Source organism: Teleopsis dalmanni, chromosome X, assembly GCF_002237135.1.
Source record: "Teleopsis dalmanni isolate 2A chromosome X, ASM223713v2, whole genome shotgun sequence".
Classification (NCBI taxonomy): Eukaryota; Metazoa; Arthropoda; class Insecta; order Diptera; family Diopsidae; genus Teleopsis; species Teleopsis dalmanni.
This window is the reverse complement of record NC_051848.1, coordinates 30,572,281-30,598,438: the sequence shown is the minus strand read 5'-3', so window position 1 is coordinate 30,598,438 and position 26,158 is coordinate 30,572,281. Positions and strand designations below refer to the sequence as shown.

General features: G+C 28.0%; 2 protein-coding genes across 2 annotated transcripts; one reads left to right on the top strand and one right to left on the bottom strand.

Annotated features, from left to right (window-relative positions):
* Positions 1-2,957: 2,957 nt before the first annotated feature.
* Positions 2,958-5,742, top strand: LOC119661862 (E3 ubiquitin-protein ligase NRDP1-like). Its single transcript, XM_038071367.1, has 2 exons — positions 2,958-3,072; positions 4,919-5,742. The coding sequence occupies exon 2, from the start codon at positions 4,965-4,967 to the stop codon at positions 5,586-5,588; it is 624 nt and encodes a 207-aa protein (XP_037927295.1). The 5' UTR covers positions 2,958-3,072; positions 4,919-4,964; the 3' UTR covers positions 5,589-5,742.
* Positions 5,743-17,713: 11,971 nt separating this feature from the next.
* LOC119688102 (glutamine synthetase 1, mitochondrial) lies at positions 17,714-19,493 on the bottom strand. Its single transcript, XM_038102750.1, has one exon. It carries the CDS (start codon positions 19,142-19,144, stop codon positions 17,933-17,935), a length of 1,212 nt encoding a protein of 403 aa, XP_037958678.1. The 5' UTR covers positions 19,145-19,493; the 3' UTR covers positions 17,714-17,932.
* Between the last annotated feature and the right edge of the window lie 6,665 nt (positions 19,494-26,158).

The window sequence follows — 26,158 nt, the reverse complement described above, 5'->3', positions numbered from 1 at the left end:
TCTCGTTCACTATTACGTTCTAAAGGAGAGGGAGGAGTAATACACTTTGTTTTTTAGAACTTTTGATTTTTATACATATATTTGAGATGCAGATCATGTTTCAGCAGTATATCTAAGCAATTCGAGGTGTTTGAACTATTGATCTACTATATGTTCTATTTTATTTTAGGTTTCTTTTATATAATAATTTATGATAGCAAATGCTCGATGGTCAAGCATTTTCGGGTAACGCAAGCATACTTGAATATAAGAATGTGTGAACCTTCGAACTAATCGTATAAAATTTAAAGCTGTACTCTTCTTAACACTTAGTTTATATTTAATGTTACTTTTAATATATGTTACAGAATTGTAAAATTTTGACCCTATGAAGTAATAGAATTTTTTTTTATATTTTTTTCAATTATATAAACATGAAAATGTGTTTCATTTAACTTGTAGTTCACATTATTCGTTCTGCTGTTATATAGCATTTCACCAATTATAAAATTATTCAGTCATATATCTAAGGCTGTAAAACGATATTGCTCTTTTGACCCTGTGGAATATAACTGGCACATAATCACATATCAGCCTTCATGAACATCAGAATGCTCTCTTCATGATAAATGATGCGTATGCTTTTTGGCTGTATCATTTCGTCTAAAATTACATTGACTGCATTTATTCATACGGGTATCTTTTTAATGTGAGCTACATTGCCTATTCAACTTACTTAACACATAAGTACAAATGTATCTATTAAACGCATGAAAGCAATCGATATTTCGTTACAGTTTTTTAGTTGTTTTAGTTGTTTCAGGTTATACTTTTTTATAAAAATTGTTTATGTGATATATACCATATATATACGGGCTACTATAAATACTTATAACGTGTGTATGCTGTTTATTAATGCAGAATGCATTCCATGAATAATCTTTGTGTCAATAACCAAAGGTGTTTGTTTATACGTATTTATAATTAGAGATATGAATACTTAAATAGGTAAACACATATGAGGAAAATCGTTTGAAGGTCGTTTCAAGCGAATCGATATGAATATTATAATGCATATGTTACTAATTTTGATCGGATTTCACTCTGTTTGAATAAAAAATATATATTCTTAAGCTCAGATAAACGTCATCACGTTATAGAAAATGTTTGTATACATAAGTAATTTTAAGAAATACTTAATAGGTAAAATAAAATCAAATTAGCTAACATGTATTTATATGTATATAAACCTATAAATTAAAGACTACCTTCTGCTTAAAAAGTACTCGGATTTTGTAAATAAAACACACAAATTTAAATTTTATTCCAAATTTATTTTATCTCCTTCAAAATATGCTCCTTCTGAAGCGATACACATATGCCAACGCTTAACCCAATCTTCCATACACTTTTCGTAGGCCCGTGAAGGTATGGCTTTTAGTTCCTCCGGCGAATTCTCTTTTACTGATACAATCGACTCAAAACGCCTACCACGAAGGGGCAGTTTGAGTTTCAGGAACAGGAAAAAGTCTCACGGATCCAGATCTGGGGAATATGTTGCCTGAGCGATGACAGTGGAATCGCGTACAACAAGAATTTTACATAGCAAAAATCGGTAAATGCACATGAGGTAGTCTCACATTAACAGCTGTTGTAAACAAACTAATTGACAGGTGGTGCTCAAATTTGTACCAAGAAAGAGTATAACAACATAACAAAAAATTTTTGAAAATGGTCTATTACTTAAGGAGGAGTTAAGACACAACAAAATCCGGATACTTTTTGAGCAGAAGGTATAAATTAAAAATAATTTGATCTGATACTTACAAAGCAGCAAGTTTTAAAATAATAAATATAATTATAGTAAAATGGCCTAGTACAGTATACTAGGTCTAGGCCACACATTCCGGGAAGATGTCAGATGAGCATTGAACCCAAATGTGATCTAAGCAGCTTCTGGAATGCATCATCGAGCATGCAGACCATAGAACACATGCCAGAGTAAATTGTAAATCACCCTAATCCGGGATAATACGTGTCCATCGGATAGTTGTTTGCAGTCGGGGTTAACATACTGTCTTCTAGTGTGTGTCTAACTGGTACTTGCCCGCATCATTGAGTAAATATGGGCTTACCGTGTTCGAGAGGGATTATTAATGGATCTTATAAAACACATAAGTAAACAAGCAGGTTTTCAAACTGCAACTCAATTGGTGACTGAGATGGCTTCCTATATCCGAAATATTGAACGGCAATCTTTAACTTCTACACAGAGGACACAAGAATGGAAGAAAGGCAAAGGACCCAAGGAAATGAAATTTGGTTAGAAGGAAAGACATAAAGTTGTGGGCACCTAAGGAAGCCAACGCACAAACTTCGCCCAGTACTGAACGGACATTCAGGACATTCATTCGATGATGCTAGAAAAACAACAGGTCTGAGTGACGTTGGTACCAAATCGTACCTGCATTATCTCAAAGAGAGTTTAACGCCGAAAAAAACAAAAGCGAAGGCCTCAGGTCGACTACGTTGACTAACACAATCTAAATCAGTTATTGTTATCTATAACAATAGGAAATATCAGGATCGATCGAAAGATTTTGTATAATGATTTTTTAAGCATTACTTAATAAAAAAATCGTGCTAGTTGTCAGATTAATTATCAACTAACTATCAACTAATGACATGTTGGAGGAGATTCGGCTTTTTAGTTGATGGAAGCGACCACAGCTATCTAGCAGTCCTGTCAGATAATAGGACACATACCTGTGTCTCCTTATCCTTTATCTTCAAACATTATGGTAATAACTGAAACTTAAAAATTATAGTTTTTCTTACTAGAATAGTATATCTCTATTTAAAAAAAAATTCTTATATTTAAAATTCAACAATTTAAAAGTATCATAGTTGGCCATGACAATATTATTTGTTTATATCATAATAAAACTTTTAAAAATTTATTTTGTACGACAATCATTTCTATTTTTACTGTGCTGTTCAATTTTTGGTACTTATCGATATTTTGGGGAATATTGCTTTTACTAGTCACTTGTGGTCTCGTGCAAAATCTGGAACTTACTAATAATTATTGAGGTAATGTATGTAAATGTGTATTTAATTCACATATAAATAAAAAAATGTTTTCGTACAAATATATATATATAGTGAAGAATAGGAAAAGTTACTTAATTTGGGGTGTGAAATTTTTTTACTCATATCAGTATTAAACTTTTAAAAATACTAATTAAATCTATTTGGGTTAAGACATTTATTTAGTAGAACCAAGAATTAATAAAGTACCATTATGCGTCTATTTTTCAATAGACTATGTAATTTTGCAAATACCAATTATTGCAATAGAAACTTTCCGATCCATATTATATTCAATTTTATTTTTAAAATATAAAAAAAGACTTTTGTTTATATTAGAAAATTTAAAAAGTGATTTGATACTCACATTTTTCTTTTTATTGGAAAAATTTTAAAATAGTTTGATAGGAAAGTTTACAATATAGGTGAAAGATATTATAAAAAGCCACAACATCACCCCACTACTTTTCTATGCTTAACATCTTACCCAACCCAAAAAAATAACTGGTCTATTGTTAAAACAAGTCAATAATTTCCGTATTAAGCTCCTATATTTTAGGTGTTTGTTTACGTACGTACTTTTAGTATGTTATTTTCGGTTTTCTTGGGTTCTAGAGAATGGGTTTTTGTTGTTAAGCGACTTAAATACTACTTTAATATTACATAAATATTACTTTAATAAATATTTAACAATATATAATATGGAACGAATGAAATTATAAAGTTGTATATTGGTGTATATAGGGTCTTGACAAAAAAATGACAAAAATTTGACAGTTTTGAGAAATGACAAAACAAAAACAGTGGAAAATGGGGTTCATTTATAATATTAACCAATATACAGAGTATCAAAAATGTTTAGTAGAAAAGATTTCATCAATTTCTGAATATTTTTTAATTTAATACTTAACCACTCTTTGTACTTACATTTTTTTTGAAATTATTGTAATTTTGGTCAGATTTTCTAAGAATTTACTGCACATCAAAATTTTTTTATTTTTCGGAATTCATTCCAAATTAGGATCCATAAATTCCTTTAATTTTGTATACCAGCCTGTCAGAATAGCAGTCATAGTATTTAGTTTTATTGACTGAGGTTTGTATACCTTTATCGAAAAATATAGAAGCTAATTGGTGCATGATAAATCTCAAAAGTGATTTAATGACTTAAAGGTTATACGAAAATATTATATAAAATCGAAGTTACAACATTTACCAAAAATATTCAAAAGAATGTTATTTTCTGAAGAAATGAAGCAAATTTTCCTTTATTATAAGAACCGATTAAACAAAAATAGTGTTTAAATTATTTACTAATTAAGATACTTAATTAAGATGCTCTATACTCTCTTTCATTTAAGAAATCGGACTTGGAGAAACGCTCGATACCAGCTAAAGGGCACAATAGATCTTTTAGGTCGCTATGCACTATCCCGTATCCAAATAATAATAATAAGATACTTAAAATTTTCTGATATTGTTTAATATATTTTTGTGGACATTCTTTAACACCCTACATATCGGTTAATATTAAAAATGTTTCTCTCATACTCTTTACCCTTTATTATTTTGATATAGGATAGAATAGAATAAAAATAAACAAGGTACCGGCTCTTAACGGAGCGGAGCACTTCGACCATAGTTGATCTTTTGTGCTGTAAATGATATTGTATATTGATATAGGATACTCTGTATACAAACAACAAAAAAAAACTAAAACAAATTTTTAAAATGAAGTTAGCAATGAAAATCAAATTAAAATTTTGAAAATCAAAATCATTTCTTTAGACATTTTTTAGTTTTAAAAAATTAAGCTAAATAAGAATAATAAAAACGATTATTTTATTAGACTTCTTTTCACGTAAATTAACTGAAATAAATTTCACGGTCATAAAATGGGTTTGGATTGCGACCTCTTTCTTAAAACTGTGGATGAACATTTTATATGCTCCATGTGCCTGGACTGTATGGAGGATCCTGTGCGTATCAGTATGTGCGATCACATGTTTTGTTGTTTCTGTATCTGCCAGTGGATGGAGCGGCACAACCAGTGCCCATTGTGTAGAACATATTTCTATTTTCATCACTTGGTGCCATTGTCGAAAGACGAAATTAAAAAATATTCTCGGTTGGTTCTCAAATGCCCATTTTTTAACGATGGATGTAAGCAGGTTGTTGCAATTAAACATTTAAAGAACCATATGTTGCGTTGTGCTTATAATAAACAAGCTCCATCTGCATGTGCTTATTGTGGAAAATTCTTACATAGACGAAGCCATCGTTGTTGGCGACAGACAGTTTCGGAGCTAAGCAATAGTTTTGATGCTACACCTGCAGATCATATTTATGAAATACCTGAAAACCAAGACGTTAGTGTTGAAGCTATGGAGCAAATTGAACACCATTACCGCCTTGAGAATGATTTATCATCCCGTAATCTTTTTCAAAAAATGTTTATATACTCTGCTGCTTTTGCTAAATTTTGCTATAGGAGACTCTTGCAGTATCTTCATTTTTAGAGTCTGGTTACCAAATAAAACAAATCTCCTGCCTATAGATATTAAAGCATACCATACGTACATATATTTATGTATGTCTTTGGGCTTACATTCACTTTATTTATGCAGTACTCCAATAAACTAGAATTTAATAATGTTTATTGTTAAATTTTGACTTGCGAATAAAAATTTTTTTTTCATAAAAAATCATTTGTTTTGTTTCAATCCAATAAGAGTTTAAATATAATAAACATTTACAGGTCTTAAAGGGGTGTTCGAAAAGTAATAGATCAAATGCAGAAAATTTAAATACCATTTAAACACCGAAAACATCTTAAGACCCCCAAATCATGCTTTATCGTAGTGTGCAGTCAATGAATAAACTTTCTACGAATCTATACTTTTTCTGCGGATATTGCAGTGCATACATCTTCTGATCTTCAAACAGTATTCTTTATTCAACGTTTGTCACTCCAGAAAGAATTTGAAGTGCAATATACTAATATAATCGAAAGTAACCGTCAGCATCACCTTAGATTTCGAGCGAATCCTACATGGTTTTTGGGGTTCGTTTTATTTTTAAAGCATTGCGAAGTTTGTTGACTGATTTATATAATCCGATTGGAAACCAATGTCCCATTGTTAGTTATAATGCGTTTTATGAAAATGAGGTTCAAAAAGTTCGGAAAATCATGTTATTGGAAAATTGCTTTTTATGATCCTTTTAAACAAAATTTAGCTTTATCGGCACCAGTTAATCAATGATGAATATGATTAGTCATATTGCTAAAGAACGAACGAAAATGACATGTACACCTTTTCACCCAACATTTTAGACCCCTTGCGATAATTTGCATGGATCACTTTCTGAATTTCGCCAATATTTTAGTCGTGCTTAGCCATTGAAGATTGTCCACAATGAGACAAAGCAACTATAAAATCTCGGCCTTTTTAAAACGATTATTGAGTAACAGATTAGGTTCAAAATTCGTCTGGTACAGTATTAGCGACTAAGAGAGTAAAAATGGAGGCGTACCTTTTTCAAATTCCGAATATAGATTACACAGGCTATAGTCTCCGCCTTTAGCAATTATACTTCAACATATTTAAAGATTATAAATTATGCATTATGTCAAAGTCTTAAATTCGCAATATCTTTTTTTAAAGAATCAAATTTACAATTGAATTTTTTTTGTCTAAATCCTTGGGGTATAAAGAAGGTAATTTACCGTAAAATTTAGTTGAGTTTCTTATTCACTTGCCGTGAATAACAAAACAGAAAATCAAATTTTATAATATTATATTAAATATAGAATAAGCACATATCTCTTTTAAGTGCTAAAGAATCCAATTCAACAGTATGTTTTAGCTATATATGTTATATCTTCTGGCTGATAACGTAAGCAGGCAGCTTAAGAGGGCTTACTTTATACCTTTAATATTTCACAGTCGTAACTTAATTCTCAAGTCATTATTGAGACTTAAGTTAAAACTGGGAATTAGGTGGTGAATTTTATTGACCCATTTAAAAATATTGAGAATGTAGGAAGAGATGTGTTGAAAAAAGATCGATGGAGAGTATCGAGAGATGAAGTGTTGGGTCAATCCCCAAGCAATCATGCTATGCAAGAAAAAAACCCTTTCAATTATAATTTTTTTTAAAAAATTCTCTAAATATTTGAAAACAGAAATCTGCAAATCATGATGAAAACACGATAGTATATACACATGAGGTGTTAGATATTTTTACTTGATTGAAAAGGAAAACACAAACTGCTGTTTCACAGCATCCACCAAAAAACACGTATTAATGAAAAAATTATATTCCAAAGATAATAAACCTCCCACACCTCCGCCAGTTCATTATACAGTTATTTCTAACATTTGTGGAATGTCGTTTATATAGATATATATATATATATACATTATAACAAAAATGAAAACGCTATTTGCAGATAATCAGCACTCAAACATGTAAATAAAATTATTTAAGTAGAAATTTTTAACATATATACTCGTATAGTAAACATCACTGTGGACTTAGAACAGTTTTCTGATTATTTATTTAAAAGTTGTGAGATTTGAAATGCTATGTTTATACTACACTATGTAAGGGCTCGTTTGCATCTGAATTTATTTATATGCAATAGTTAAGCTATTTAAAAAGTGTTTTTTTTGTTGTAAATAATCAATTATATTAATTTTAAATGCATGAACTTTTTTGTTTGTAAAAAATTAATTTTAAATTCAAACGTTGCAATTTGTTTTATTCTACTTTTTATTATAATTCGATTATAAAATCAGTGTTTAAGGTGCGTAAAGGTTACATTGAACGTGTTAAAATTATTCATTTTTCAAGGTTGAAAATTATAAGTTTCAACAAAAACAAAAATATTACACATAGTGTCAATTGAAATTTTATAGAACATCAAGAATGAATATGAAATGCACTACATACGCGTTCTTAAAACCTTTAATATAGACTGCCTGAATGTATTGTCTTATTATTAAAGTTATGAATATGACCTATTCACATTATAAAACTTAATCTAGATCCGGAGATTGAGATTAAATGTTGAGACGATTACCAACTTGAGAATCATATCTAATTTAATAGGAACATACTGGTGTTGAAAATAAAAGCTGTCCAGAAACTTTTAAAGTGCTGTCTAATTGCTGAACAAGAAAAAGGGCTTTATTGTACCTTCTGTGACGAATTCTGAGTGAATAGTTTTCTTTCTGATCATTGTAAATCTGGACTCTGTCATCAATCGGAAACCTTCTACTCTGATTTGTTTATATTTTGTAAGAATTAAAGTGGTAATGTAAGAAAAAGATACAAAAATGCAATGTGTATATCAATGTAGGTATTCTTGATTTCGGGATATGGATTAATACTCTTCTGTTACCTATTACACAGATAATAGTGTGGGAATAGTAGTGAAAAAAGCGGGTAGGGTTACGTTGAACTCCAATAGAGAATACAAGCAACGACAAAAAATTAATACCGATATAAAACTTTTCAAACAACACCTCATATAACTAACTACTAGTTATAAGTATATATCAACTATAACTATTAGTTAATAGACCAAATTTTTCGCGTGTGATGCAATTGCATTGCATTCTCAAGTATTAGTCGTAGAAGGTTTTGTTTAATTAAAAAAAGAGAGAAAAATATATGTTTATATTCCAGTCTAATGCAAATTATCAGTGTTTTATTTACAATTGAAACTTAAATGTAAAACAACAACAACTGAGCAATTTGAAACGAGTGCTGTTATTACTGCGTGGCTGGTAAAATTAATCACTGTTAAGTCTTTATTTCTGAGATAACATTTGCCAAGCACAGATTATACAACTCTAAAGCCGCTGTACCCGCAGACTGCAAGCCTCTATGGGTGCGTATTATTGCTATATAAAATTGTGCCAGAAAACTGCAAAATACTACAGTGCCATTGATAGGCAAAAGTAGTTTAACGAATAAACTTATCTTCGTTTTTTTTTTTTTGTGACATCAAGACATTTTTTAATACTTAAAAGTATTATTTTCTTGGAACTGCATTTAAAGAATTATAGATAACAATAAAACTAAATGATAACATATATTCTGAACATGATTATGAATATGGAATGCACATGTGAAGAAACCTTTTCCTTTCTTTTATTTCTCTTCGGTCTCAGAGTGAATTCTTTTATCGAATTTTTTGGTTTTCTCTGCAATTTCCTTTTTAAATTTGTGGCATTTCCTGGTGTTTTTCCATTAGAAAATAATTTTTTCATAAACATTTTCCTATTAACAATGTTGTGATTGTAATTTTCTCATAATTATTGTTATTTAATTTTTTGTGATTTTTTTATTTTATTTATTTTTGTAACGCCTTGATTTGTTTTGTGTAATTGACATTTGCAGCTGTTATTATGCCGGTTTCAAACTCTCGACAATTGTTAGTCGTTTTCTTCCGGAAAAACAGGTACTCCCAACATAGTGCGACTGCGAGCAATTACCACACCAATGACGGTATGGCAATCACTCCTACACCTGAGCGTTTGCTTTGTAAGGCAAGCCATTTGTGCACGTAGTTCAGCGTAATATATCGGATTGTTTTGTTTGGCATCAGTTTTCCGCAGTTGTTGCTGTTCAGCCTGAAATAGACTGAGCAGGCGCACTTAACCATAACCTTGCAACATTGAAAACGAGATACGACAGGTCGAAAGAGCAGAGTGAAAGTTGACCTTGATGTACTTATATGTACACCTTCGTTATTAATAGTTCCACTGATTTTGTTTATTGCCTGAAAAAAACCGATTGAACTTGAATATAATGGCTCTTAGCATTTAAGCAGTCTCTTGTAATTAACTTTACGGTGGTCGTTAAGTAAGTGATTGTGTTTTTATTGCACCATTCTCATTGTACTAGCAGTTAGACCGTACCTCTTAAAGTAATTCAATTGCACTATGGCATTGTTTTAGAAATTTTTTCCCTTGATATATGTTTTAGCTTGGAAATAGGCCAAATTTATTTATTAGTTAAGATGAATTATTATATGTGTATATATTGGATTATAGATGTATTTTGATGTTCTTTATTACTAATGTAAAAATAAACGATGTAGGCGGAGCAGCATACAATGTGCTTAGTATTGATTATTTCACGAATTTTTGTATCATTATAAAATTATATATTATATCAAGTTAAAATATATTAAAATATACATATACAGTGATAGCTCGATAACAGAAAACTAGTTTGGTTAACGTGAATGCTGGTTTGCGTGAACGCTGGTTTACGCAACAGATGTTGCAGTACTTCTCGAATGCCGGCAAAAGTGCAGGTCATATTGTATTAAATACTATCGATTAACTTCTATGTAATAAGCCAGAGGTTTTACATTTGTATTATAAAGACCTATTCCCTATTTGCCTATCGTAAGAAATGGTCACATATCAACTTTTGTCTGTAACTGACAAGATCAGGAAATCAAACGAGAGGCTCCTTAAAAGAGGCACCAAGTCTTGCTTTTTCATTCAGTAGTAGTGGTGGTTGTGGTAGAGTTTACAAATCTCTCTGTCTGTGAAATAGTTTCCAGCAACTGTGCCTTTATTCACCTTTGAGCAGTCAGTGTATTTTAAGCTGCCTTTAATAATTCGAGGTAGTTTGCTTTTTATACTTTCTGTTCGTGTCTTCTGACATTTTTTTCCTATCTTTTGAAACATTAATTTGATCTTGAAAAAGGATAAATAATGTTATTTATTTAAGAATTCTTCTCTTTTTTTAAATATTTTACCTTAACTTCTGTTACTTTTCAGTGCTGTTGTCGCTATTTATATATATTTGAATATAAATCTGATATTTCAAAAACTTTACCCGAGTTGAGATTTAAGTCTAATGCTTTTTCGGGTAGTTGTGTCTATTGCTTAGCACTTAATCGATTTGGTCAAGATCAATAGCCATCCACTTGTTTGAATTTCGTTTTAAAATTATTTGAGTGAATATTGAATGTTTGCTATTTTTAGCATCAATCACATACTCGTATTTGGTATTACAAGAATTATATATGGTCAGATACTGTCTTCTGTGTTCTAACTTAATACTGCAAAGACGAAATAAATCACTTCGTCTATCTAATAAATAATATAGCAAAATCAGTAATAAGTGAAATTTACATAAAGATGTTATTGTTATTGTAAAGCATGAGTGTATTCAAGTAAATACAGAAGTTAACCCAGAGGTGAATTCAAGATATTTGTTATACGATGAAAAAAGATATTCAATTACCTTTGTTTATTAGGGCGCAAACCAGAAGAAATATATTTTTTCTTGTTTTTTTTTGGGATATAAGATACAAAAAGTATTCTATTATAAAAATATTTTTTTTATTATAAAATTATATTACTAATGAATTTTTTAGTTACGTTGCAGCAATAAAATTGGTAATATTAACCTTTACTACTCTCCACACCTATTTATTATACATACATATAGTACATATATAGTATATTAATCATCATTGATTCGTTACATTTGCAGACTCTATTTGTATTCGTATTCAAATATTAGCACAAATGGTATTGTTGACGATAATTACACTGAACAATACTAATGTATCTAACTGCAATAATCAGTAACGTAAACAATTTGTTTCGGAAGAAGAATTATAAATACAAAACATCTCTATCATTACTAAAAAAACTTAGATATATGGTACATATACTGCGAAGTGAATATTAAAATCCTAAGAAAAAGTTTGTTTATATTTTATTGATAAAAATAAAAACAAATGCGATAAAAATGTAACAGCAGAATTTCTAAAAATACTATACAGTTTTTTCTATAAATTAAAATAAAAATCTTCAAGTGCTGACGTTGTAAATTATTTTTAAATAATATAATACAAATTAAATAAATAAAATAAATACGGAAATGTTAAAGTAAGTAAAATTGTTGAATAATTAGGTATACTATAGATATAGCCATATCCACATATTCATATGCAAGATGCGACGTTATTAAATTACACTTATCAATACACTTTGGAAATGTATAATTTTGACAATATATTATCCTTCTATAATAAATAATAAATCTATCATTTTATTTATTAGTATATATTACATATATTACTATACATAGACATATATGATATATATATACATATATGATATATATACATATATGATATATATATTCATATATGATATATATATACATATATGATATATATGACATATATGTATATAGATATATGTACATACATATGTACATTACCTCAGTATATAAGGTACTTGCAATTCCATACTGATACTATGTAGAATTTTCACATGAAAAATTGTTATATTTGATATTAACTATTATAACTATGTAGATATATAGGTAAGATTGCACTATGCTGCATAAAAATGCCAGCGTAATGGAAAAAATCTATATAATATCTTTAATATACCAACAAGATAATAACTAAATACTACATATATTTACTGTCGCTTGCAAACTTTAAACCAGAAAGAATATAGGTGTACTATATACCATAATTGTAATTACTACTTTACAAAGTAATATAAAAAATAAGTAAGTAAGGGGGTAAGAAAAAAAGTAAAAGGTAAAGCTTTACGGATCAAATATTAGAAGAATATTAGCCTATAATAAAATATCGATTGCTGCAGATCAATAATTGGAAAGGCCCTAGCGAATCAGAGGTAACAAATAAAACTGACTTTGATAATAAGGATGATTATCATTGCTGAATTACTTGTCTTCCATCGAATGAATCCTCGGGAAATCGATTAGCATTTTGTAGGGTATGTGTGGAATAAAACAGTACTAACAAAACATAATAGAGATATGCCTGTTTGGAGGAGCATATCACGACATTATTAGCAAGACAAGATAGGATAGCAGTTGTTTTGTTAAATATAGTAGAAGTCAATAAAAAAGGGTATTATATTCTATTTAGTAGACCCATTCAGCTTTGCAAATATATAAACGATTTAGAACTATTGATTATTACTAATAAATAATGAATATATGTTTTACCAGATCGTCCTAAAACTGTATAAGTGAAAGAAACAATAAGGCTTGGTATAAAAAACTATGAATTAAATATATAATAGTGATTTATATTTATCAATACAAAGTCAAAAGTGTATTAGTGTTTAGATACAACTACAACTAAAATTATTAGGACTACAATTTCGAGAGCTGAACTACGTTTTCAAAATAGTCTTAGTTAGTTAAATAGTCTACTTAGTTCCACTAAACGAATCGACATATTTACGTAAAAATTTATGGAGATAATTATTATGTAAAACTGTGAAAAAACATATGAATATATAATAAATGTACAAAATAAAGGTTTTTATTTATAAGAGCATTAATATAAAAAAATTACAAAACAAGTTTAATTAAAATTTTTTTAAATTAATTTGTTTATGTTACGACAGTTACCAGTAGGGATTGTATTTGTTTTTATTCTTACATTATAATAATAAAAGTAGTTTAAATTATTATAAAAACAAAACAATATAAATCATAAATTATAAAGTAAATAATTATATATCGTTAAATATATAACAATGACATAGTAAAACTCCAACAAAAAAGTATGTACTTTTTAGTTATAGAGTGATTTCAACCTTTTTTAATTTTAATTATCAATTAATTTTCTTGATAAAACGCTACCATCATGAATCAATTATAATATAATGTATTTCATATATATATGTGTTGTTCAGATAACTGAAGAATCATAATTTTAATTCTAACAAGTATGTTTATAAGTACAAGTACATAGAGTACTTCTTTTTTCCATCTTACTACAGATACAAAATAGTTTCTTGGTAAATGAAATTAATTTAAAAGGGAAATCAAAAAACTTGTTCATTGTTTGGATGACGTGTAAAGAATATATTCTTATATTTAATCAAAATTTAATTTAATTAAATTATTTATACTAGTAATAAATTATTATTTCTCTTCTTAGAAGCACTTAAAGTCGGCCCAAGAAAAAAATTATTTGAAATATTTTTAACAGTAAAGTCATCGTAGAGTGCGGCCCAAATCGTAGAGTACCAGAGTACCAAATTGTTTGTGAAAGAAATATTAATATTATACATTATAGTTTTTTTTATAGAAGATGTGAAAGTAGTCATTATAAAAAATTAAAAAATTTAAAATACTTAGAAAAAGTTACGAGAATATAAATAACAATAAATCAGCGTGTAAAGCATCGATTATTCTTCATTTCATCATGATTTTTTTTATTGTCATACAATCGGTGATATTAGAAAAAAAGATGGAAGCAAATTATTAGTTTGCATTACAGTACACGTTCCAATAAACGTGTATGGTGGTTACCGAATACAATATGTTATGTGACTCCTTCAAAAAAAAAACTCAAACGTCAGAGTTCTAATAACGTTTCTTTTATTTTGTTTGCTCTCACAAACATTTAATTCAAAGTGCCAACGCATAATGCCAATAATAGGGTAATGTTCCAGTTCCAGTGCAGTTTCCATTTTGCCCTGAAAATATATCTCCCATGGTGACAACTGTGGATTTGTAAAATGTAAACTTAAGCACTGTAAAGAAATATATATAGTACATTTGTCTGATTTTAATTATACTTAAAGTGTTATAAAAACTGAAGCAAGAAGATATTATAAAAGTTGCATTTATTCTCTCTTAGAATATGACTGGGAGACTTTCTTTATAGACTATATAGCACAAGAAATTGTTTTAAAAGTGCTTTTTGCATTAAATTCATAATTTAAACAGCTGATCAATAATCTGTTGTTTGATTAAGTACTATTCGGTAAATTAAAAATTAATGGAACGTGAGTAACCACTTTTTATTTATGTATATATAAGCATAAGGCAATGGTCCTTACTTTTATTTAAGTTGTTTTGTTTGTCAAAATTAAAATTAAATTTAAAAAAAATTGTTAGAATAAAGAAAACGTTAAAGCAATTCTTCAGCCACCGACGCATCCTCGAAGATATTCCAATGCTGGATACTGTTTATAAACTATATTGGTTACAACTGGTCACTGTATTATGAACTGGTAATAAGATTGAGTCGTACTTGCTCAAAATTAAAAGATATTTATTGTCACTCTCCATGGTACTTGGAACAGAGCCTAAAACAAAGATATATTTTACCATCTCAGGTTACCACGCTTTAAGCCGTTTGCAATTTTTGGTTTTAATGATAATTTGCTACAATTTAACTAGTTGTTTAAGCAACTTGTTTCTAAACAATCCCCCGCCCTTTCACACTTCATTTACCCAACAATATCCTAACTCAAGTATTTGTATATGTAATTCCTATCATGTTATTTGCCATATAGAGCTACATGGACTATGAGTGTTACAACTACAGTTGTTGAAGTAAGTGTTCGGTAGCTATATTGACTATATTGTCGCTATACGAAAACTGTAGTGTGACATCTTAAATCATGTTGATTACCGTGTTTTGTTAAAATGGTTTAAGGAATTGATCTATGTAAAGAAGACAACTGCAATTCCAACATTAAGAGTTAATACAAATACTGAGAATATTACTAATGAGATAAGTAAATTGTATGCAGTTTTTGAGATATTTATGTAAAACCCAATATTAAGATTTTTATATTGAATAAAAATATAATTAACATATTTGCTGAAATAGTGTTCATTTTCTTTCAATCCTATACTTTTTAAATAGGATACACTTTAACCAATATCCTATAGATCTTATTAAGTGTATTATAATAATACAGTTAAGCTATCTATTATTTTTATTAGAGAATATAACTTTTTCTGAAATAAAAACTTTCAAATATAAAATGAGTTTTATCTAATTAATATCAATTATGAAATGCATTGAGTCGTAGTGGCAATCAATTTTGGAAATCTTAATTGTTTTCTTATAGGTGAGTATATTCTAGTTAAGAGATTTGATTTTTTTATTTTTGTCTTGCGTCACTGTACTTCGGACGATGACAATGACATTGAAATATTACTACTATAAACGTGCGACGATATTTTGTTTAAAATCAAAATCTGTGGGTGTGAATATTTTCCACATCATTTTAAACTAATTTTATTATTAAAAGTTTTTTTAAAAGTCCTTGACATTGTCAATATGAGTATAAACCTCATCAAAAAACACAACGTGTGGCATTGAACCGACTATACAATAGGCAAACACACGGAATAACTAATTTTACTGAGCTTTCACTGTACTCACTTAAGCGTCATTAGTATGCAATGTCATACAAAATATATTACAAATCCTTTTCAAAAGAATAAAAAGAAAACCTCGAGTGAATCGTAGAGAATAAGAATTTTCTTTTAAATTTACTTAAGCAAAAAACCGGAAAAAAAAATAATAATAATAAAAATATATGAAATAATAAGGCCGATTATTATATATTTAAATTTCTTTATATTTGTATTTTATTATTTATTATTTTTTATTACTTTTTGATGTTTCAATTTTTAGTTTTAACTTTTAATTTCATATTATATAATAATTTTGACTTAAATTTAATAATATTTTTGAATGACACAAACTTAACTATATAATTTTTTTTAATGTTTTTATTACTTATTATAAAAAATCTTGAATATAATTTGTTAAATAAATGTTTTCTGAATTAACTTGAATTCATCTCATTTTTGAATGTAATAACATATAAATTCCTTTATTATTATATTTTATTTATTTATATTTTCATATATTAATTGATATTTTTCAACATTTTGTAAAATATTTCTAAAATTTTTTGTATTTTGTTTTTTTTTTCTTTCAATTTTAATATAAATATTAATAATTTTTGCATAAAAATAATGCAAAATACTGTCAAAATATAAAGGAATACACTGTGAAAAGTGTATGGTTTTGTATTTTTGTCTCTTTTTAAAATTTTTGTAGTTTTTAAGTTTTAGTTTCAGTTTTTGTATATAAAAAGTGTGCTGATTTGTTACAATTACCAAAAATATATAAAAAAAACGTTTTTATATGTAAAAGAAATGATATATATATATTCATTTGATATTTAATTGTATACATGTTTGACTTTTATTTTTTGTATATGTCTATGCTTATATATTTTGCTATAAGATATTAATTATAATGATTATAAAATAAATTTTTAACAAAGTCTTTTGTTTTCATTAAAAAGAATTTAATTGTACATAATATAAAATTAATTGAATGAACAAAAAAAAAAAATATATATATATAAAAAATAATAATAACAATAATAAAATTATAATATTTTAAATTAAAATTTTTGTTATTAAAATAAAAAATTGTGCTTTACATTTCTTTTTTCTTTACTTTTAAACAAATAATTATATATAATATAATAAATTTTTTTATGGCAGATTTTTTAACTTAAATGCTATATAACAGTTAATAATATTTTTATTTAATTTTATTTAAATTAATTTTTTTATTAACAAAATTTTTTCGTTATTTGTAATTTGTATGTCTTCCCTCACTTAAGAATATATGTAAATTTGTCGTACGATTTTTGCTTCTTCATACTCTACTAATAACAATTTTTACCAATTTTCGATATTATTTACAATTTTTGTTAATTATAATATATATATATATATATATATATATATAAACATGTTATATATTGAATTTGTTCTTTTTCTTTGTTTGCTTATTAATTAATATTTTACTTGATTTAAAATAATATTTTTTTTTAAATTTTTTCATTAGTTTTGCACGTATTCTCTTAACACTTTCTCAAAATAAATTTTCAAATCGGTCAAATTCACCAAAAAATACTTTTCATGCAACATTCTTACACAATCGTCACAATCGCAACGGGAACGCTTACGCGCTTAGCAAAATTTAAGTAAGAATCTATTCATTTAGTAAGCAGGTTCTGATAAGTGCATCACACACTGCATATGGATCGCAGTTCGAACTTGGACGACGATCCTCAAAGTAACCTTTGCCAGCATCGGCAACACCACGTGGTATACGCACACTGACACCGCGATTAGCAACGCCCCAAGAAAATTTATCAATACTTGAGGTCTCTAAAGCGCCCAACAAACGACGTTGGTTGTCTTTACCCTCTTTGGGATCATATGCGCGTATATGTCTTTCTTGCTGTTTGCTAAGTTTTTCAATAGCAGCTTCAATAGCTTTCATACCACCATTGGCGCGCATAGCTTTTGTTGAGAAATTAGTATGTGCACCAGCTCCATTCCATTGACCTTTCATGGGTTTAGGATCCAATGTGACAACAACGCCATATTCTTCAGCAATGCGATGTAAAATGTAACGTGAAACCCATAAATCATCAGCGGCTTTCATACCTAGACTTGGTCCAACCTGATATTCCCATTGTGCAGGCATTACTTCAGCATTGGTACCAGCAAAATCAATGCCAGCATATAAGCAAGCAATGGCATGTGCTTCAACGAGATCACGTGCATAAACACGATCGGCACCTACACCACAATAATAAGGACCTTGTGGTGCAGGGTAGCCGTTAGCTGGCCAGCCAAATGGGCGACCATCAACATCGAGTAAAGTATATTCCTGTTCAATACCAAACCATGGTTCTTCAGCATCGGCTTTTTCAATAGCTGCCTGGCAAGCGGCACGTTTATTTGACTTTGTGGGCTTACCATCGGCATTGTAAGTATCACACATTACTATAATATCATTTTGGCCTGGCTTGAAGGGATCACGATAAATAGCACGTGGCGCGAGTATGGTATCAGAATTCTCGCCTGCAGCTTGATATGTGGAACTTCCATCGTACTGCCATTTAGGTAAGTCATTGACACTGGTGGGAATTTTGTCTAATACGCGATCCTTCAAACGTATATGTTCGCCTGTGCCATCAATCCAGAGATAGGTGGCTTGTACGCGATTGGCTGGAGTCTCCAATTTACGGTAACGTTCCAGTATGGATTTGTCCAATGCGGTATTTGGTGAGTCCTTCAAAAAATTTGAACCAGCACAAGCTGTACTTATGTGCAATTGACGGAATTGTTTGGCAATCTGTGAAGAAGCACTAAGTTCTTTGCTAAGAAATAGACCAGCACAACGTAAAGCCATTTTTATTTTATTTTATGGAACTTTTTTTTATAAAATTGTATTAACTGTATATTCTTTTATGTAAAATTTAAAATTCACTTATTTTCTGCCGTTGCAATTTTTTTTAAAATATTCAGTTATGTGTTTTGGCACTCAAAGGATGCAGGATGTCAAGGACATTTGAATACGTTAAGGTTAAATTTGCAAGTTGTATGCGTACGCGCTTAAAGATGTATCTTTTCTGATTCTTTGGTCTTAGTACATTTCACTTTTCTTTGATTTTCTCACAAACATCAAATTTCTGTTTGTTTAAATTCGTGGTGGGATTTTTGATAATTTTTTTTTTGGTTCAATCCAAAATGTGCAAAATTTCACTTTTAAAAAAATTTTTTTTTTCTTTAATAACTTTTAAAACAGCTTCTTTGCTTGCAGTAGCAATTAATTTTTTATTGAATATTTGAAATTTTATTTAATAATACGCGACGTATCACGAGAAATGGACGCCCATCCTCTACGAAGTTAGGACAGTTTATGAACGCAGTGCCCAAAAACATTCACTTTTCTTGTTTTATTTTTCAAAATGCCAGTCAGCCTCGATTTTCTTTATCGCATGCAAAACATTTCCACCCGACCGCCTGCATCAACAGCGCACACCATACACCATACACCACACAACACACAACACACAGCATAAGGCAAGAGCGCAAAGCCAAAACAGAAAGAGAGAGTCAAAGTCGAAACAGTCAGAGAGCAGAAGAGCACATATTACCAAATCAGTTAAATGCTTGGCAATAGCAGCAAGCTATTTGGATAAAATGTGTTGGGGAGGTGGTGAAGTGGGACGTGGTATATTGGTATGGAGCAAGTGCATTTACACTGACTTGTTGTGTTTGTGCATATAAAACACAATTTTTTAATTTCAATAAATTTAAATGCGGAAAGTAATGCCGAAAACAAAATAAATTGAAATTAAAAAACAGAAATGAAAAAAAAAAAAAAATCAATAACAAAATTGTACACATGTAAATAAAAAAACAATAACAAATACACAAATTCAAAACAACGCAAAGCAAAATCGAAAACAATACCCAAAACAATATCTTACCCACTTAAATATGATAAAGCTGAAGACCATAACAGAGTCAATAGCACAAGCTAAAGCAAAAATACAACCAAAATACAACAAAAAAATATCTGCAGTAACAGCAGAACAGCAACAGAACAACAACAACTTTAAAATAACAACAATAATAGAACACAACACTGATAAAGTGATAAACACGTTAATCAGGCCTGCCTGCCTGCTTGCCTGTCTTCATACGGTAAAAACGGTAGCATTAGAACCACTAGACAAATGCAAACAGCAACAACAAAATAATAATGCCAGCAAAAGCTACAGAGCGCGAAAGTGGAGAGCATTATTATGCCAAAAAAAATTCTCAAAAATAAAAACAATAAATAAAATAAATGTTTTGATTTTGTTTGTATGGTTTCTTCCCAAAAATTTTTTTTTGGCATATCTTATCAACAAAGTATGAGCTGTTTTTTCTCGTTGTTGTATTTTTCATAATCAAAACAAAAACAAAAGCTAAAAAAAAAACAAAAAAAAAAAAACAAATACTTTCATTAAAATAAAAAATGAATTAAAAAAGTAATTTTGTATACGTTTTTCTGCATTTGAGTCCAAAGTTCAATTAAATATTTTATGTGTTTTTGTGTGTTTTTTAAATTTACTTATATTTTATTTGAATAATACTTCAAAGGAAATATATAAAAGCACAACACACATGCACGTACATATTTCAGTCCACGTTTTCTGCTTTTTCTGAGCAGACTTAATCGTGGGTGGCGCTGTTAAGTTTTTGTAAAGCTATTGGGCACAGAACAAAAAAGTGCACGTAGCAGATAGAGCACGAATTTTCAAATGTTATGAACATTTTGTTAAGCTTCAATTTTAAGCTTTTGTGTTACGTACTTATGCACAAAGCCAAATTGCTATATAACAAATCTAAACAGAATTATTTTGTAATAATAGTTTTTTTTAAAATAATAAATATTATACCTGCATTTTATATTTTTTTTTTGCAATTATGGAATATGTTAATATTGAAATATAAGAGTCACGAGAAACATTAATTAATAAATAACAAAAATTATAAAATATATAATATTTTTATATTATTATAATAAAATAATATTATTTTTAATGCAATATATTGCAATTGAAATGAAGAGTCATGACAGATATAAGATAAGAAAAATCTATTTATGACTGTATTAACAGTTCTAAAAAAAGGTATGGAATATGTTGAATTTGAAATATAAGATATTATCCACGAAAAATATTAAATAATAAACTACAAATAAAAATATGTAATATTTTTATATTATTATAATAAAATAATATTAAATTTAATGCAATACATTGAAATTGGATTGAAGAGTCATGACAGATATTAGATAATAAAAATTTATGTTTAAGACTGTATTAACAGTTCTAAAAAAAATTTTATGATTACTTAAAATTGGTAAATAGTTAAAGCTTAATAGTAAAAGTACAGAAAAAAAAAAATTAAAAAATGTCTCAAAAAATTATGCATATGTAAACTGTGTTTAAATATTGAAAATAAAACAAATTTATTATTTTAATGATCAAATCTTTTTGAATAATAATTTTGTTTTTTAATGGACTAATTGGTCAATAATTAAATACATTTTTTTAAAAATTTTTCTGTTTTTTAAAAGATTTTATTTGAACTGTTATTTGGAGTACATTCTATAGTCATCATCAAGGTACTATATAATGTTTACATAATATAGCAATATTTTGATATTAATCACAATAGTTAATAGTTATACAATATATTAACATTAAAACATGAATTACACATATAGACAAAATAATTATATAATACTTTGACAATACATATATAGAGGAATGATATATGGTATTTATTCTCTTCTAGATTTGTTGAAGATGTTTTTATATACCTGAGCACAGTGTTGTATATCAGTTTTATAATTGAGCCTGGTGTCACTAAAAGTTTGTAGAATATATAACATTTTCAAGAAAAAGCGTTTTTGTTAGTTATATTCATAGTATAACACCTTTAAATTATCTAGGTCCGACTCCTGCTTTGATGTAATGCAATTTGAAACCAAAAAACAAAATTATTATTAGAAAGTAATAATATTATTTAAATATATTAATTAGCAATTTAAAAATGTCGAATGTACTTTTCGAAATCTTTCTAATGAAATACAATATTTTCTATTATGTAAAATAGTCATTACATTTATAATTGACGTTAAATCACAATTTATTAAATAAAAATGTCGACTGTAATTATAATTAATTTTTTGATATACATAAGTTTTAATAATTTTTGTAAAACATTATATTTCTTTATCAAATATTGAATTTATTTTCACCTATGATCCTATTCAATAAAAAAGTGAAAATTCTAAAAAATATGTATATTCTTTTTGCCTTAAGATTTTGCTAAAATATTTTGCTCCCAATACAGTTTATTAAAAACATCTGGTTAACATTTGTAACAACTCTGTTAACAACATTTCTTCACCGGAAAGCTTTCTTTATGCAGCATCAGTTTGCTATATTTTTAATAATAGCGTGTTGTTTGGTACAGTACATGAGAATATGCGTTTTAATTGAAGTATGTGTTAGTATAAATGTTTATTAATACGGTGATTGCTATAGCCAGCATTATAGAGTCCTTAGTAAACAATGCAATATATTATCTTATAATAACATTTTATATATATATTACATTTAAATTTATATAATAAATATAATAATATTTTGTTTAATATCACTATACTATTATTATAAAAAAATGTGTGTATAATATAAAATTAATTAATATTTATTTCGGTTGACCATAGAGCTGTTTTGAGTATTGTGAAATACTTATAATCAGTGTTCATTTTAGAAAGATTCGTAAGGAAATATATTGAGACTGCAAATACCAAGGGTTGAACTTGTACCCTGCAAAATTCAAAGTTCAGAGTCAGTATTACTTTACCGACTGACCAAAAATAAGGAAATAGTCTTTCTATCGTACTGCCAAATGCCCATTATTAGTGTTTTTTTTATATATAATTATATTTTGAAATGCTAGAAAAATTAATGGAAATATTTCTAATATTTAATTAATAATTTTTTAAATTGCTGGTACCAATGGTTGATCATATATTATATTTTATGCAGTACTGTCGACTTTTACTTTGTTTTTTATTATATTTTTTAGTTTCGTCAATAATAATAAATTTGGGGTTTATAGGCTGTTGTGTATTTATGTTTATATATTTAATTAATATCAACAATGATCCAAGTTAATATGGTTTTTTTCTTTTTTAGAACGTTTTTTACAGTCTCTAAATTTGTCAAGTTAATTATCCAAGTTAACATGGCTTCTAACTTTTTTAGAATGTTTTTATGGGTAAATGTTTATGCAAAAAATCGCAGATTTTGTCAGCTATTTTCAGATACAAAAGGTACTAACACTTTTGTTTGCTGAACATTAAATACTACATTATGAACTTATTGAGCGATTTCTGATATTGCAGTAGTTTTCGAAAGATTTTATTTAGATAGTTTAATAAATAGTTTAATTACAGCTTGTAGGGTATTTCTACTGAAGCATTAACAGATAGCAGTTTTTTTGAATGTTAAAGCTTTTTTTTTAACAGACAATTTGTATTTCTGTCTGGAGTGCACAGAGCACAATTAATGTTAATTGCAGTTTGAATTTTTGTTTTTATTTGAGAGTTTGCTACAAAATTGAAGTACATTGGTCTTCGCCACTCTCTTACTTCTCCCTTGCCTTTAAAGCTTCATTAAATGTTAATCCATCAATATATGTGTATTCATAAAAGACATTTAAAAAACAATGTCATTAGCTTGCAGTCACTTTTTTGCTTATCATATTTTGCTGTACATACATACGTTTGTGTGTGTATACATTTATTTCTGTTTTCTATTTTGTTTGAGTTCATTTAGCCCTGCCCCAGTTTTGTGTACAGCTTTTGTGTGTGATTCAGTGTTGGTGCACAGCTGTTCATTGCATCTGGTTTTCGGATTAAAAATTAGAGTTTAATGAGCGTTTTGTGTGTACGGCACAAGAAGCACAGTTGTACCTCAGCGTCAAGCTGACTGACAACAAGTTTGCATAACCAGTTCTTGTTGGTGACGTTGCTTCGGTTCAAAAGGCACAAAATTACTTATGAAGAAAATAGTGATGATGATGAGGATATGATGCAACTTTCGCGATTGTTGCGATTGTTGCAAGGGTTCTCCAAGACAAGTGAAAGAAAATTATGGGAAAACCAAAAGAACGTAGAGAGTAATTTTGGAAAGTTATTGCAGCGATTTTTTTATGACAATTTTTTTATGACAATTGAAATACAAGCATTTTAATAAATAAAATAAGAAATTAAAAAAAAGAAAAAGCTTTGCATAGAACATACATGCGCATGTAAAATTAAAATTAAAATTGAGTATTAATACTCAATTTTATTTTCATTTTTGTTGATATCCAGACCACCAATCGCCTATTTCATAGATAGGAGTGCAGTCACCCACATGGGCCCATACCTTCAGTGCATCACCAATGCCTGGTCACAGTGATAGCAATTGTCAAAAATATCGAACTCTCTAAAATATATAAATAAATAAGCAAATAAATAAATAAATTAATTAATAAATATATAAATAAATATATATATATACATATATAAATAAATAAATAAATAAATAAATAAATAAGTAAATGACTGACCGTTTAAATAATGATGGATCTCTGTTCCTCATTTCCGTTTTTTGTCAGGGGAATCTTACAAATCAGTAACTAAAAGAAATATCAATAGATATTTGAAAACGGTACATTGTATTTCGTTCTCTAGCAGTTTTCACTGATGCGTTTTGTCTGGGAACTACCCAGGCTCTTCAGAATGGATCACAAATATTATTACCATTATTCATGAAAAGAAACCCCAGAGTTCATCTATGTCTTGTATTTTAAAAAAGTCTTACGTTTTCTGTGATTATGACAAGCTATTATAAACTATTTTAATATATTAAATAAACTAAAAAATTTATATATATATAAAATAAATTAAAACAAATTATGTTAAATAAAATCAAATATATTAAAAATTTTTAAAATATTAAATAAAAATCACTAAAAATATTATAGATATATTATGAATATGTTAAAAATACTTGGTTAGTATTTTATAAATTAAAAATAAATTTTAAAAATTAAATAATATAAATATTAAATAATATACTACGAATAAATTACAAGTATATTTGTGTAGGCTCTTACTTCCATTTAATAAAATATAGTGCCTGTGCCTGCCCGGGATGCCGTCTCAAATGCATTGGCGGAAATGGATGACGACCCCATCAATGTTGAATTGAATAAATGGAATTATGAAGCTACTCGAAAAAAAGACAAGAGGTCTTTAATAGAATAAGAATTGCTAGTATATACTTGATTAAATTTTAAATTTTCAATACTTTCAAAACTTTTTTGTTAAGAAATATATTCAATGTTTATACACATATATCATTGTTTGGCTGATCACTATAAAAAGACTTACACCTGAATCATTTTTGTGATTTGTGAGGATTTATACGAAATATTCACAATATTCACGGATTTCATCAATTTTTCCGTCAAAGTATTTTAAAGTCTGAGTCTGATAATCAGTCTTAGTCTTTTGAACTCTAAGCCAGAAAAAAAATAGTCTGCCTTTACGGACAGAACCGAGGAAGACTTATATTCATCACTCACAATCATTTATATTTAAATATTTTCGATGATTTGCATAAAATGTTAAAAGTAATTTTGTGAAAATAAATATAACAAATGTACAATGTGCACACATTATCATTTTCAAACATGGACATAGACTAGTAATAAAATGAAAAAACAAAAAAAAAATAATTACTACTTGACAAAATTTTATTTTTAAACCGAAAAGACTATAAAAACTAAATTTTAAGTT